This window comes from Andrographis paniculata, unplaced genomic scaffold (assembly GCF_009805555.1).
Source record: "Andrographis paniculata isolate CXL003 unplaced genomic scaffold, ASM980555v1 Contig21END, whole genome shotgun sequence".
Lineage (NCBI taxonomy): Eukaryota > Viridiplantae > Streptophyta > Magnoliopsida > Lamiales > Acanthaceae > Andrographis > Andrographis paniculata.
The window spans coordinates 4581329-4599192 of NW_026137502.1; the positions used below are offsets into that span (position 1 = coordinate 4581329).

The 17864-nt window shown below is 30.8% G+C and overlaps 1 protein-coding gene across 4 annotated transcripts; it reads left to right on the plus strand.

The window, feature by feature from the left end:
• Positions 1-14313: 14313 nt before the first annotated feature.
• Positions 14314-17626, plus strand: LOC127244993 (uncharacterized). Of its 4 annotated transcripts, none has more exons than XM_051265629.1 (6): positions 14314-14700; positions 15124-16109; positions 16289-16396; positions 16505-16783; positions 16903-17046; positions 17143-17626. In XM_051265629.1, the coding sequence occupies exons 1-6, from the start codon at positions 14430-14432 to the stop codon at positions 17323-17325; spliced, it is 1971 nt and encodes a 656-aa protein (XP_051121586.1). In that variant the 5' UTR covers positions 14314-14429; the 3' UTR covers positions 17326-17626. The 4 variants fall into 4 exon arrangements, with proteins under 4 accessions (XP_051121586.1, XP_051121583.1, XP_051121585.1 ...); XM_051265626.1 differs by having other exon boundaries at positions 14319-14700; positions 15124-16127; positions 16900-17046; positions 17143-17623; XM_051265628.1 differs by having other exon boundaries at positions 14319-14700; positions 16900-17046; positions 17143-17623.
• The last annotated feature ends 238 nt before the right edge of the window (positions 17627-17864 follow it).

The following is a 17864-nucleotide window of genomic DNA, read 5'->3' on the forward strand; positions in this document are numbered from 1 at the left end:
ATTAAATAATAAAATCTTGAATAAATATAATTTTTTTTTATATAAAGTTAATTTTACTGTAATTTGATTTGATATCTTTATAAGAAAAAAAAAAAAAAGAATAGTTAAAAATCTTTTAAAACTTTTTAAAACAAACACAACCTAAATATTGTTTATATAGTTTTAGACCATATGCATAATTTTTTTTAAAAAATATTATATTCAATATACCACTTCTATCTATTCATAATATATACATATTTTTATTTTAAATTATCTAATTTTAAAATAATTTTTTTTTTAATAACAATAAAAATCTCTCTTTTTTTTTTCCTACAAATATTCATATTTTATTATCACATTATTATTTTCACACAAAAAGATAAAGATAAAATTATTTTTTCACTACTTTTTTAACTATTCACTGTAGTTAAAATATAGTGTTGGAAAAGAATAAGGTGATGCACCAATATACTTCGAATACCTATTCAAGGGTCAACACCCGAAGCGTAGTTATATCATAATTGTAACATGCTACTGCCAATTGAATGCATGCGGAAATATAAAGCAATAAATTAGATAAGGATTTGTTTACCCGGTTCGGATATAAACAATCATACATCCGAGGAGACCAATTCAGGAAAAGTTCACTAATCAGTGCTGATTAAAAACAAAGACAATCACAACTCCATCAACTCAACCTTCTAACATAGTTTACCTTGGAAATTTCCTCTACAGGTTTATGTTGTCACAAACTCATGCTGACAACGACCACAGAGTAGAGCTGCTCAGAATTTGGACGTCTCCCTTGATTGGAACTCCGATTTCTCCTTTCTCCGACGAGGTCTTCGGCAGGTAAAATGTCTAGCACTCACTCAATACATGGAGAAGAGAAGGGTTGGGGTTGAAAGGATTTAACTCATTTTTTCTCTCCCCACACACACTCTCAAAACCTTCCAACAACCAACTCTCTCACTCCACACTTTATCTATAAAGTCACATTGTTGTGCATGTAAGACAAAAACAATTAAAACCCTTTGCACATAAATGAAATGATGTATTCCTGAATAATTATGATGCAATTTGACCACCCAAAACATCCATTCATTTGTCTTGTATGCTCACCAATCAAGAGAGTGTAAAACAAACAATGTTGTTGATAGTCTGTTGCAACAACCTGATAAGACAAGTTAGTCAAATGGAAACTATAAAAGGCACCAGTAGGAAAGCAAGAAGACCATATGCCAAAATAAATTGGGGTTCTAACATTCTCCCCATTTTTGGCATATGAGACTTCGCCCAATGTGCAGGAGAATCACTCTCATACCAAACCAATCAATCCGATAATTCAGACAATAAGTTCATCAATTTGTTATAGGCCGAAATAAAGCATAGGTTACAAGCAGCCTTTCGAATGAAATGGTTGTGATAGCAGCAACAAATCACCAGGGCTCTCCCTTACTATGCACATCTCTCCCCCTCGAAGAGCAGATGCCAAAATGATCAATGTCTTTCAAAACATTCTCAATTTGCTGAGAAATGGTTGCAAACCAGCAATTCTTCAAGCAACAACATCAACAATGGATTGTGCAATGAACACTTACCCCTCACTAAGATGAGCACCAAATCTGGTTTTCGCCATTGCTCATTCAATTTTCTTTCAATATTAGTTCTTTTTGGATTTTCAAGAAAAATCTTTCCAAATTATTTCCATTCTCCAATGTTCACCACGATATTTCACCTACCATAAATATATTGGAGAAATTTATTACGTTTATGCATGCAAAATCAAGTGGGGTAGGAATGCATACAAATGACGTCGAAACTTTTCAAACCAATTCGAATCCGACGCCTTTTGATTTTCTTTAGGCATCCACACCAATCTGACTTTAACAATCTACTTCTGTCCTTCTCTAGGCCATCGAATGTTAATTCCATTCATTATATCCTTTGCTAATCGAAAACATTTTTCAGCTGCATGACCAAGACATTTGCAATATCCATAGTCCTTACGTCGTGATGACGATGATTTAACACTCTTTGTTCTTCTGCAATTTTTTTCTTTCACTTTCTGTTTATGTTTTTCTTTGAGTTTTGTTTCTTAGCATGTGTTGATTTATTCTCTGAAAGTTTGACATCAGTTAACAAACCACCATGCACAAATGTAGTTGGTTTGCTTTGAGAAGATTCACAAAAACCTATTTCTTTGTAATCTTCAAAAGGTTTTCCAATAGAAAGAACTTCGTCCAATTTCTCTTTTCCCCTTCGAATACGATCATTCTCATCTTTCAGCTTCAGATTTTTATTCCTCAAAGCATCAGATTCAGTTGATTTATCAGCAACATCCTTCTTCAGAGTTTCGACAACATCCTTCTAGTTTCTCCCTCTGAGCTTCCAGTCGGTAGATGGTGTCCAGTAGCTTTTTGTTCTTTTATGTCCAGTATGAGAAGTTCCAGAACATAAGTGGTTATCAAAGTATGAGTACATCCAGTTCACAACGGAAATACTCTGAACAAAAACCATCATATTACAACAAGCCAAAAGAGAAGTTCGATGGTGGATTCAAGAAGAAGTTTACTGTGTCCCCTGAGCCTAAATCTTTCCAAGAGCCAACATGCTATGGATGTGGAGAAATTGTTCATATCAAGTCTGAATGTCCGGCAGTGAAGAAAAGGGATAAAAAAGCATATCAAGTACCATGGAGTGATAATGATGAAGAGAAAATTGTCTGTGTTGAGGAGCAAGCTGAAAAAGATGACGTTGTGGCTTTCATGACTGGTGTTTAAGAATACATTAAAGAAAATGATGTCTCAATTTCAGAAAATGTTGAAGAGTCAAGAGAATTGAATGCATATGAGTTGATTGAAGCCTATATCAATAGCCATGAACCCCTCCTGAGTCTCCTCCCTTCAATTATTATTATTATTATTATTATTATTATTATTATTATTATTATTATTATTATTATTATTATATATGATATATGATATTTCTTCCGTCTCAATTTAAAATTGACATGTCGTACGATCAATCAAATATTTCACTTATTCCGTTATCACAATTTAATGTAATACAGAGGAAGGGATCGTCTCCACAGGGATTGTGTGATTCACACTTCGTGTTCTAATGCAGTGAATAAATGAGATATTTTCTTTTATTATCTAATGAAAATAAAATATGAAAACAATTAAATTAAGGGAGAACTAGCTATTAAGAGGATGTCTGGCTCAAGGGATGATGTAGTTATTACACTTGTGTTTTTATCATTGATTCAATAAAGTTGGTTATTATTAAAGTATTAATATATTGGTTATAGTTATCAATAAGCTCTGACAATCAATTATTTCTTACCGTGTAGGTAATTAAGATACGACCGTTAACTACCCCTAATTAAACTAAAAAAAATCTAGGTACGCCCATATGAAATATTACATAATTGCATTCTAATCTAGAAAAACCCAATTAAAAACAATTACCACCTAAGATGAACAATTAGATTTGATTGTCTAACCCCGAGAAGGGACTATTCAACCCGGTTGTCACATATTCAAGCGCGAATACAATTACAGATATCTTACCTGAATTGATTTAGATTATGAAACTAATTTAAATATCGGTACCAAAATATCCAATCAATCTAACAATCACAAACATTATTTTCATGATTAAAAAAATATTGATAATAAAAAAACTTTTATAAAGAAAATCAAGAATCTCCAAAACATAAGGACCAAAACATTATCATTTTCAAATCAGAAAAGTATCTACTCCATAATCAAATATCAAAGAACAAAAGAGAAAAATTAAGTCATAGTGAGAAGGGAAATCTTCTCTGTCGATTTGCTCATGCGCGATCTATGAGTATGTTAGTCTCCTGCTCTTGCGCGTATTTGCTTTTGGCCGTTCTCTTCTCTTTTGCGTGTGACTCCACCTTTTTATTTAATTTTTGCCCTAATTGTTTTGCAGCTAGGCTTTTGGATCTTTAATTAAATTCTCATGTCGAGGGTATAGTTAGTCATGACCATTACTAACTATATGGTGCAAATCTGAATTTTTCTTTACTTTCTCTGTCAATTACGCCAAATTTGATATTTGTCATATGCATACAGCAAATAAACAATATGCATATAAATTATGTAGAACCCAATCAAAATCAATCAAAAATTGCATATAATATGAACATTTAACGCATGCAATATCTAACTATCAAATTTCCCCAAATCTAGATCATGCTAGCCATCAAGCATAGATTCGAAATAAGCCAAAAAAATCACAGGCAACTCAATATGACAAGAGAATCCAACACAACCAATTTAATCCAAAATCCAACACATCAAGCCAAGTCAACCTCACCGGATAAAGTGTATTCGCACATGCTCTCAGAAGGAATCAAGCGTGGCTCAAGTAATGCAACAAAATATTATCCTATAGGCTTGAATAAAAATCAAATATCCCTTACTTAAATATTCCAATCTAATGTAAAGAATCAAAAAGACTTTTAATAAGGGTGGTAGCGGGATTTATGGTCAGGAGTAGGAAAACAATGATAAACAACGGCTAAGAATGTCATAAATGAATACAATAAGAACACGATACTAGCATATGAAAAACAAATCGACATAAACATTGAAATCCTTACTCTATTCACTACACAAACTTCAATAACGAAAATAAAGAAAAATACTTCATTAAGATGATTATTTTTTTTTTCTATTTCTCTTTTTGTTTTATTTATTTGTTTATCTTTTTTGTTTTTTTTTCCTTTTTTTTAATTTTTAATTTTTATTTTTTGTTTTGAATTATATATATATATTTGGCTTTTGCCTTTATATATATATATATATATATCTTTACTATCTATAATTATTCCTTTATACTATAACTTATTCGTACCCAAATTTTGTCTCTAACCAGTACCGAAAAAATAAAGTGCATTACAACATGAACTCAAAGTAATTCTTTCTAATATATGGTTCAAATCGGAGAAGACTTGATCACAAAGGGTATGAGGCTAAATGATGGTTTACTATAAAAGAAAAAATAAGCTAAGAAGGCTCAAATGGACTAACTAGGATAATATATTGTACTGGATAATTGAGAAAGGCTTAATGAGGTTACCTAATGCCCTTATCATTTTCAAAACGCAAAACTCGATAGTTGCAAGTTTAACATGCATAATCACTCAAATTCTAGGTCATCTAATTAAGCATTACTAATCACACATGAAAAAAATGTCCAAAAGCTTGAATAGATGCAATTTATTTTTTAATGTAACTTTTGGAACATTGGTTCAAATCTCACGGGTTCAAACGTCGATTTGACTCAACATATTACCAATCAAATGTCATTAGTTATGCCAAACTAACCTATCACACAAATCACCTTTTGAGTCACTTCAAATAAATTTCAAAAACATGCGAAAAGACAGCAAATCAGATATAAAAAGTAGCAAAAAAATGAAAATTTTGCACAAAAATTTGCATAAAAATTAAAGAAAAGTAAAAGAAGAAAGGGACTTCCCTGGTGACTTTAGGTGTGTAGAAATAGCATGCTTTTGCTTGTAGTGTCAATGTATGTTGATGTGGTCGCAAGTGTACAGCTTAGAGAGGGGGCTAAAGAGATTCCATGAATGCTGCAAAAACAAACTAGCCAAAGAACAAACTATGCCAAGAGAATGGTGATGTGTGATATAAATAATCAAAAGTTTTTTAATGCACATTCAGTGAATCAAAGTCTCATATTGTCAAAATCATATAAAGCTTTCAAACATTTATACATATGTTCGTGTGAGTATTGGAGCATTTCAAAAATTTATAAATTAATAAAATTAAAATTAATTTGTACATTATCTATTGTGTTTATTTGTTACTAAGTAAGAAAATTTTACATGAGATTCTATTGTATTTTTTGAAATATTACACAAAAAATTATTTTTATGGGATTTTATTTAAAAAATACAAGATGCTATCTCATACAATATTTAGAGGATTATGTATAATATTTTTTAAAATATAAAAAAATCTTATACAATTTTTAAATTATGGGAGATTATTGTGCCGAATATTTAAACCACAAGTAGATTATAAGTAATTTTTTTATAAAAAAATTATTTTGTTTTGAATATTGACTTTTTTTTAAAGAATGAAATATATATTAATTATACATTGAAACGTACTGATAAAAGATTATTTAGATGAACAAAGATATAGGTAAGTATAGTTATAATTAATATTTGTATTAGATATTTCTTTAATAATTTTACAACATATTTTATTTTTATTTTTTCAGAATACTTTTAGATATTATATTTGGATAAAAAAAAAGAAAGTTATGTAATATAGAATAAATTAAAATACACTCTTAGAAATTGGGCTTCGGATTATTTCATATATATTTGAAGTAATCAATATTGTTTACATATTTTATAAAGCATTGTTACTCTTGATCAGCAGAATTGGGCTTTCATTATTGAGCCCATTTAATTACTTAGTCGATAACCCTAAATTTATTGGGTCACTATATATATATATATAATATGTTCTTTTTGTAATATTTGTGTGTTTCCTACTGTTTTTAAATTTATTTATACGTTTTTAGTTGAAATTATTGAATATACTATTTTCATTAAATAAATGATTAAATAGTGAAAAGGAAATAAACTATAATAAAAATAAATTCAATCATAAATTTTGAAAATATAGATAATAATAATTATTAAAAATACATATTAATATTACTTCCTCCGTCCACAAACTAATATCCTACTTTTCTAATTGAGACGTTCAATAACTATTGTTCTATTTCATTTTTTAAACACAAATTTTACATTTTTACCCTTAATTTATTTATTACTTTTAATTTCTACCATACAATTAAGAGCAAATTTGTCAATTCATAACAAAAAGACAATCACCTAAAAAACCGTGCAAATATACTTTAGGATAATAGAAATTGGACGGAGGGAGTATTATTTTTATAATTTTTTTTTTGCAATGATTTTTTTTTTAAAAAAAATTAAAATTGATTATTTTTTATATTATGAAATAATTGTAAAAAATAATTTTGTTAGAATTATAAATACATATCAAATAATTTTAGAAAAAAATAAAAATAATAATAAATATGACATATAATATGACTATCTTAAAAACATGGTGTAAACATTGCATAAAACATAATTGTGTTGACTGTTGAGACGACATATAGGAACATGGCCTAGAACATTGTTGCGTTGAGAACGCAGTTATGAAAATATTATGTGTTTTGAACACGGACAAGAATACGGCTGTATTCAGAATATGACCGTGAACAGAGGCATGAACACGGTCATGTCAGTGCAGAATAATCCATAGTCAGAAATAACTCAACTCAGTCATCCTTCTAAGTTATTCAACACGACCGTGTTCAAACCGGCCAACCATCATTGGACTAAGAATGATAATTTTTTATTTGAGTAAGATCAAAATTAATAAAACAAAAAAGAATAATTATAATATTAAATTGTCTTGAGTTATAATCCAACCTAGTCTCCACATACGATGGTTCCGCTCATCTCATTTCGCCATTCCGGCGTACTAAGTAACACGTGTATTATTTCACTCCTATTTTCGGTCACACGTGCATTATTTCACTTAATGTTTAGAGTTGTCTCACCGATATAACTTATCTTCAATTGGGTGTGTTTGTTTGGGAGTTTGGATTTTGAGTTGGGATTTGAATAGTAAAAATTTTGAATTTGAATAGTTGTATGATGTGATATAAATAGGGTTTGATGTGATGTTTTGAATGTAAAATTGATTTTTAGTATAATATAAAAAATGAAAAATAGATGTTTGATTTGATATTTTTGGGGGAAAAAAATTGGATGAACAGTGGAAATCCACCAAAATCCTTCAAACAAACACACACACAGTGTATTTCGTTGTTATTCAATTACTAATGTATCTTTACTCATATTCTTATTTATCAAAATATAACCTTACACTATATATTTAATTTAAACTCACTAATTTTAAAATATTTTAATTTTGTTTTCATATTACACAAATTCATTTATTAATATAATATTATTTTTTTCTTATTTTATTATAAAATTTTTTTGACACAGTGAAATGGAGGAAATATAATTAAATATATATATACATTATTAATATAAATTAATTTATAAATAAATATAAAAGTTTAAATACGTTTATTTATATAATTAAGACGAAAATATACACATAATTTTGAAAGTAGTATCTACCATATATTCTTTCCGTTTCATGTAATTTGTCATTTTTTTAAAAAATTTTTGTCTATCTCATATAATTTGTCTTTTCTCTTTTGAAAATATGGTTATACATTTAATCATATTTTATATTTTTTAAAATTTTAATTAAATTATTTAGCTATTTTAATTTTAATCTTAATTTATAATTATTTTTATTAATATATTTTTAATTATTTATTAATTATAATTTATCTAAATTATCGTATTTATATTAATAGGTTCATATTACATGGGACGGGAAGGGACGAAGGAAGTAATATATATTGAAAATTATGTAAAATAATAATTTTGAGAGTAGTTAGTATTATAAGAATTTAAGATGCAAAACAAAGGAAGCCATGATATTAATTAGGGAATCAAATTTCTTGTTCGGACTCAGAGTAGTTATGCATAAATCTAAATGAATCTTAGCCGTTGAATTGTGGATCAAGTAGCTCTATCGTGCATCCAACCTGTTCCTTTCATTCACAAACAATTTTGTCAATGAATTCAAGTCTCTGGAATTTCCAAACTATCAAGTTATTAATGCCGTATTGAAATTAAAGAATAATATAATTATATTATGCATATATACTATATAAGTATATCATTTTATTTTTTTACTTGAACAAAAATTTAATTAGAAATATATTATTAGGGGTGATAAAAAATACTAAATAATGTATTTAGCATACCAATATCTATGAATTTGATATGACATTGTGCCATAGATTTTCGATACGATAATAATATACATTGTCATATCAAAACTAAGTATACATAAAAAATAAAAAAAAAAGTCATATATAACATGATATTGGTATATTCCAACATTTGGTATACATCAAAATAACAATAAAATAAAAGTATTAATGTATGTATATTATTATTTTTAGTTACGATAATTGTTAATATTTTTAATTGTTTAATATATTTTTACATCTTTTATATGCTAGTATATTTGGCGGTATACTATTAATTTTCAATATGGTATGTAATATATTAAAATTTTTTACATATTCTTGTATTAAAGTTTTTACACAGTAAACTTTAGTATACCGAATAATTCGATAAGATATCAACATAATATCTTCTCATATTATTGTTTACAATACTATATATAGTACAATTTAAAATCTTCAATATACCGTATTGTGTTACCCCTAGGTATTATTTGTATCTACCCTAAAGCTACTACACAACCTTGCCTGCAGTTATTTTCTTCACTATTCTACAAAATGGAAATAAGAGATAATAGATATGAGGAAGTCCATTTCGTTTATTTTTCGCAATAATGATAATAATAATAATAATAATAATAATAATAATAATAATAATGATGATGATGATGATAGAGTGTGTACTGTTATTCAAACAAAAAATTGAAATTAATCATTGATGGTTAATAATTCAAAAATTAAATTATTCGATTTTTATGATTTAAAACATCTCTTGATTAATTATTTACAGTTCTGAAGATTTTTTAAAATTTTTTTTTTCTATGCGGAAGACTATGTTTATCAATAACGTATTATTGAAGTAATTTATAAAATAAACATAATTAATCCATTTGAGTTTTCACTCCAGTTGCTTTTTTTTTATATTTTATATTAATGTATGATTAAAATAGTAAAAGAGAAAAATATGTAAATTTAATTGTTCATGCAAATAATACTAATACATTTTGGAATAATATACAATCTCGATATGATTCCCAAATCTACAGGACGTGGCCTACGAAACTAGTATATATATAGCTTTATATTATATAACATATTTTGTCCAAAATATTTGGTGTTGTTACATACATTTACATATATTTTGAATTTTAATATTTTTAAGGTAAAATAGTCATTGGATATGATATTTGTTGAAATTTTATCATGAAATAAATTCTAAGTTCAAGATCTATGATTCATAAACTTGGTAGCATACAGATCTATGAATCGATTGAAAGTAATATGTTAAAAATAAATAAATAAATAAAAGAGAACAAATTAATTGTTAAAACTTGATTTTGACAAACGACTCAAAGATTTGATCGGATAGAAGAGAATAAGCAAATGATGATGAGGAAGCCCAAGTTACTGTTGATTGATCTTTTTGGTTAATTGTTCTCATCACCATCAATACGAAAGAACAATGCTATGGAGAGTGAAAGAAATGAGGAGTTGCTATTAATAGTTTTTTTTTTTGTTTTTTTTTTTTTTTTGTTGAATCTACTACTTATTTATTTATTTGTATTATTTTTAATGTTAATTTTGATTAACTATTACTCTAATCCGTTTGTGGTTGCTAATTATCTAAAATGGTTGCATTATTTTCAGTCTATTTCCTATATATATATTGAAGCGAATGCAAATTGAGTTTAAATATAAAAATGTTTTACTTGGTAGCATACAGATCTATGAATCGATTGAAAGTAATATGTTAAAAATAAATAAATAAATAAAAGAGAACAAATTAATTGTTAAAACTTGATTTTGACAAACGACTCAAAGATTTGATCGGATAGAAGAGAATAAGCAAATGATGATGAGGAAGCCCAAGTTACTGTTGATTGATCTTTTTGGTTAATTGTTCTCATCACCATCAATACGAAAGAACAATGCTATGGAGAGTGAAAGAAATGAGGAGTTGCTATTAATAGTTTTTTTTTTTGTTTTTTTTTTTGTTTTTTTTTTTTTTTTTTTGTTGAATCTACTACTTATTTATTTATTTGTATTATTTTTAATGTTAATTTTGATTAACTATTACTCTAATCCGTTTGTGGTTGCTAATTATCTAAAATGGTTGCATTATTTTCAGTCTATTTTCTATATATATATTGAAGCGAATGCAAATTGAGTTTAAATATAAAAATGTTTTACTTGGTTCGACATCGATCATTATAAATAATGTTAATTGTTATGTGTATTATATGTTCATTTAAAAAGAACAAAATAAAAACAAACAAGGTTGGTTAAATAGATTGAAATTGAAGCAAAATTATGATTTAATTTGGTGTGGGGTTTGATGATAATGATAATGATTATTAATGGTAATACTGAAAAAGGGTTTGAAGATTGAATAATGTTTTGATTGATCTGACCTAACCTTTCACCAAATCTAATTATTAAAAAAGTTCGTTTTACATATAATGGACCACTGCACAAACACATATATATATATCATATATTCCGCATTCTTTAACTTGCATTGTCTTGCAAATTAGTCTACTTCATTTATTTTCTCTTTTCGACTTTATTTATTTATTCATGTTTTTATTTTTTAATCTTATCGTACCTTAAGTAAAATAAGAATTATATATGACAATTTTATTTATTTATTTATTTTAATGACATTGAATGAGATATTTTTAGAAATAAATAAAATGGAGCAAAACATTGGTCTCGTAGCGGGGGTTGGATTCGTAAGCATGAAGTTATAAGTTTAAACCCACGCCTTCAAATCTTGCATGCCACACATGATTCGCAACTGAAAGTTTACTCAAAGCGCAACTGAAAAAGAACGATAGCAGGATCCCACGTTATAAATATATATAATTTGAATTTTTTTGAAAAAATATCATACTCTTTACAATTTCAAAATTACACATTTATTAATAATAAAACTAGAAGTTGGTATATATTCAAATAATAGAAACATAATTTAAATCATAAATAAAAATCTAAAATATATTTTAAAATATCTATATTTTTCAAATTTAATGAGTAGAAACAACTTTAATTTACAAAATAAATTGAAGGTAATGCAACTAAAATTGAACAGTCATTCATAGTTGAACAGATATCTCAATGCGATTACAGTCGGAAGTAGAGTTCTAAAAGGATCCAAGATAGACGATTGAAAGTCGAGCATAAACTTTATTAAAATTGACAAATAAATTTAAAAATCAACTTAAGTAAAAATATTATTTTTATCAAGATTGTACACTAATTATAATGAAGTTACCTATATTGATCAAACTATATTGATTGAAGCTTTTAGTTTTACCAAATGAATTTTTTTGAAAAATTATGATCATATAGTTGACACGCATTTTGGCCAAATGTTGTCTTATTAATTCATCTCTAATATCAATATAATATTTTATCAATTGGTTTACATAATTTTGAATCACCAACAACATTATCCTTTTTGATATTTTTATTTATACATGACTTCTTTTAGCACATTTTTTGTCATAAGTAAAATTTTGATTACCAATCACATTATTTGATGTTGGACAATAATATACTTCATTGCAAACGAAATCGTCTTATTTGATTTAATATCAAATTTATCTATATATACAAACATAACAAAAAATTAAATAAATTAATCAATACAAATTATCCAACATTAATTTATAAAATAAAGCTAATATTGACTAACAACAAATTTATCACACAATACACATAAATCAATAGAAAATTAGAATTAAAATTTAGCCAAAATACACATTCAAATTCAAAAATTGGAATCCGTAAATGAGTTTGAAGAATAAGTTAGAATAACCCATGTTGTATTTGTTTTGTGGGGTTAATTGTTCAACTCAGCACATGTTATATGTACAAATAATACACATTATTATTACATACAATACATATTGTACATAATAAATGTATGTGTTGTTTTTTTATAATAAAAAATTTGTTGTATGAGAATATGCCATGCGTTGAAATGAACTGTTGTGTGGTTGTATTAGACTATAATATGTGTTGTTAGTTCATGTGTTGTATTTGTATTATATTAACATATACAATGTACTATCTGTAATAATACTAATACTGTTTGTTGTCTGATAGTACACGATGTGTTATTGAGACTATAATATGTATTATTTGTTCATATGATGTATTTGTATTATATTAACATATACAATGTGTTGTATGTAGTAATATCACATGTTGTTCAACACAGTGCTGAATTTTAAATTTTAAATTCAACACTGTAGCCGACGCCTCTTTTGTTTTTTAATTTGAATAATTTTTCAATTTATAAAAAATATATAAAATTGAATAGATAATATAAAAATAATAAGTATTTACAGTATATGTTAAAAAAAAATTTGAAAAAGAAACAAACCCCCAAAGTTATTTGAAGAATAAATGATGAAGGACAAGAGACAGGGAAGGAGAAGGAGATCCACCAAAGAGGAAAAAAAAAAGGATTTCGTTTAGAGTTTAGGGTTGTTTTTTTTTTTTTTAATATAAATAATATTTTTATAAATTAAATGATTATATATTATTAATAAAATATACTTTCTCTGTCGTACACAAGTTTAAAAGTGTCCACGAGACATGAAATTTTAGGTAAAATATATTCCCTTCGTTGTTCAATAGTCTTGTTTATTATTTTTGTCTGTCTCAAAACAATAGTCCAATTTCTATAAATACTCATATCACCGTAAAATTATCCTTATTTTTTCATTATTATTATATAAATACCACTATTTTTTATACTAATACATTCACAAGACAAAAAAATCTTTTATTCATACTTTTTACTAATTATGAATATAATATCAATATTCCTTAAATCTCGTGTCAAACTCAAATAAGAACGTAATTTTGGGACTGAGGGAGTAATTAATAATTAAGAAGTATATTAATACAAATAATTACAAATTAAAATGAAGATAATTAAATAGTTTTATTAAGATTAAAAAATTATATATTTTAAAATTTATAATGTGTTAAAATATATAATTATATTTACAAAAGAATGTACAATTACGTGGGTGGAATGATCGTAAATATAAAAAGATAGCATTTTATGTGGAGTAGAATGAGTAATATATTATAGCATAAAAATACATGAAAAACTAATTTTGAAAATTCTCTCTGTATTTGTATGATCAAAAGAAAAAATGATCTGGTGTGTGTGGGGTGAACTGTCACCTGAGTTCAGATCCGAACAGTCACCTGTTACACTTAGGATTAATTCTTTTTTCTTTGTTTTACATATGTTTTTGATATTCACACAAACCAAAGCACATTCGTAACATACATGTATTCACATACGGTATCGTATGTACGTATATTTTATATGATTAAAAAGGACAACCAACGTTTGTGACTGGACCAGTTTGAATTTCTTCCCACATTTGAGTTTGACCCCAGCCCAACCCACCCAACCCATCATCCATGAGACCGAGTCCCTCCTCCGCTCTCCCCCCTCCGCCTCTCACCTGAATTCGCCGCCTCCGACTAAGATGGCCGCCGTCGAGCTCGCCTCTGTCTTGCACTTCCTCAGGATCAACGGCCTCTCCGAGTGCGAGTCAGCGCTCATGGAGGATGTCAGGGATAACTCTCCCCTCGGTTCTTCCGATTCCGACAAGTTCCTCTCCCCCATGGCGCCGCCACCGCCGCCGCTCAGAATTCCGCCGCGGGAGGTTCCGGATGCCGGCGGCGAGAGCTCCAAGAACTCGTCGGAAGATGAGTTTGTTAGCCTGGGCTCATCCACTACTGATTTGTGCTCTTCTGGTAATTAATTTGATTTAACTTCTTCCTCTTTTGATGTATGTTGCAAGGAGGTTGTTTGGTTTGTTCCATTTAATGGTGTATTAATTTATTTTTTTGGATTTTGCCTTTGGCGTTCTAGGATTCGTTCTTGATTTGGTCAATTTAGTGCTTATTAGATTCTACAAGGTGCTGCCATGTTTCTTCTGGGTCTGTAGAAAACTGATGAATCCTTCCTTCAATATGAATCCATCGATAATTTATATATGACCAGTGGAAGACCACATAGGAAATAGGAATCATCAAGCTTTGAAAGAAGCCCGTCTGATTCTCCTGTTCCGCATCAATTTCGAATGTGCTCAGTTTAATGAGTTGCTCCTATCCTATGTGGTTTGAACAAAGAGTGTGTGTGTAGTGTGGTTGAATTGAATTTATTTATCATTGCAGATTTTACAAACCCGTATGGCGTTCGGACATCTCGTCCAATGTCTCAGGCTTCATCATCGGATCGGATGTCTCAGTTCGGGACAGCTCGGGACTACCCTGATTTCGATATGCAGAATGATCTTTTCTGGTACAAGGAGAACGACGCCGACTATTACTCAATGCTGCCCCCGTTCAGCGCCGCCGTCGGTGATACCGATGGTTTCCCGAGCGAAGATAAGCACATCACCGGCGTGCAAAAGGGGGCGGGGGCTTCAAGGGGAAACTCGACAGGCAAGACCTTGGAAGATTACCCCAAGTGGGACCATCAGTCTCAGCTCACAAAAGGCGGCGGCGGCGACGACGAGTGCCGGGACCACCGTATCGGTTATAGCTGTTTGGATCCGCTGTGTGCGTGCTGTGGCAGCACCGGAAGGGTCTATGCGGACGATCCTGTGGTCTTTGATTTCGAGACTCAGAAATTGGGTGACAACCTCTTCGCCGGAACCAATTGTACATATGATTGGCAGGGAGGTTTCGAAGATACCCTTGGCTCCCAAAGTGTCGACAAAGATGATCCTTCCAGCAAGAACGATGAAGTGATTCCCCAAGAACCCAATGAGCCGGGAAACAAGGAAGGTAGCAGTGTCATTGATGAGCTTTCGATATACGACGCCAAGGACGAAGGCTACGAGATCTTCCACCTGAGAATCATACATAGGAAGAATCGAACGGGTTTTGAGGAGAACAAAGAGTTCCCGATCGTGATGAATAGCATTGTGGCTGGGAGATATTATGTCACGGAATTCCTCGGGTCTGCTGCTTTCAGCAAGGTCGTTCAGGCACACGATCTCTGCGCGGGACAGGACGTATGCCTGAAGATCATAAAGAACGACAAGGACTTCTTCGACCAGAGCCTGGATGAGATTAAGCTTCTTAAATTCGTAAACAAGCACGATCCTGTCGACAAGTACCACATTCTGCGACTTTATGATTACTTCTACTACCAGGTATGCCTAAACAAAAAGGTTGGTGTCGTTGGGGATGCATTCATGTTAAGTCTCGTTGATCCTTGATATTTGTCGTGTTCAAATAAATCGTGTGTAGGCTAGGCTGTATGTTGAAACATCATCGAGCATTGGTTACATTTTGATTGAGGTATCTTGTTGAGAGACATAAACCACTGCAGGAGCACCTGTTTATTGTGACCGAGCTGCTGCGGGCAAACTTGTATGAATTTGAGAAATACAACCGGGAATCTGGAGGGGAGCCGTACTTCACGATTAGCCGGCTGCAGGTCTGTGGGGACAAAAAGATTTTTTCTTGCAGCACACGTCCGCTAGGGAAGCATAGGAAATTTAAAGTGCAGGGATGAAGTATTTAAGGCTGTCTGTGCCAATTTCAGGTCATAGCGCGGCAGTGTTTGGAGGCGCTGATGTATCTGCATGACCTGGGAATCATCCACTGCGATCTGAAGCCGGAAAACATCCTCATCAAGAGTTACCGGAAGTGCGAGATAAAGGTGATTGATCTTGGCAGCAGTTGTTTTCAGACAGACAGCTTAACACTGTACGTGCAGTCGCGTTCCTACCGGGCTCCTGAGGTTATGTTAGGCCTTCCGTATGACCCGAAAATTGACATTTGGTCCTTGGGGTGCATCCTGGCAGAATTGTGCTCCGGAGAGGTAGTATATAAGACTTTCCTTGAATTGTAGTATTAATGAGTGGAATTCAATTCATTCTCACGCACATGACATGATGATTCGAACTTGTGCTGTGTTGTGGATCGATGAAATGATAGCAGGTGCTTTTCCCGAACGAAGCAGTGGTGATGATTCTTGCGCGCATCATAGGGATCCTCGGACCCATCGACCGGGACATGCTGCTCCATGGCCAAGAGACGGACAAGTATTTCACAGAGGAGTATGATCTTTATCACATAACCGAGGTAAGATTCAGTTTGGCCGGCACCCCCACCCCCACCCACACCCACACCTGTCCTTGTTCAGGCTTGAGAGATCATCGGGCGTGTTTGTTGTGGCAGGGGATGGAGGAGGTTGAGTACATTGTCCCGGAGCAGTCCTCGTTGGAGCATCAGCTAGGGGTAGGGGTATCTGACCCCGGTCTCATCGATTTCTTGAAGTACTTGCTTGAGACGAATCCGGAGCGACGCCCGACTGCCAAGGAGGCGCTGCAGCATCCTTGGCTGGCTCAAGTAACCAAGTAAGGAGGAGGAGGAGGAGGGCAATGAATGGCTCCCTGTCCTGTCCTGTTCTATAGAGTGTAAAGTGAAGGCTGAGTTTTGAAGCGTGTGGTGTTTGCCAAATCATGGCCGGCCTTCTTAAGGTTTTGTGTACATTCCATTCCCTTCCCTTCCCTTCGTTCATTCCCCAGCTAGCTTGCTTGCTTGATTTTCTTACACATGTATGTATACATAATACTGCGTACATAATTTGTTCATAATATCTCTTTATTATCAGCATTACCAAATTAAAGGATTCTTTCTTTAATTGGTGGGTGTATAAAAAGAAAATGAAATTCATTGGTTCATGCGAGACTTCACAGATGGACCAGAGCCTCTTATCTCCACCAACGGGCCTTTGGGCCTAAGAAGAGTGTTGACATGATAAAAGGAATCAACTAGCACAAAATATGATGGGACATACCAAAGGCCACAATTATGGTGGAACAAACAACTTGATCAGAGTATTGTTGGAATAATTATCTCCCTAAAATTTAGGAAGTTGGGGCTAAACATACACACGT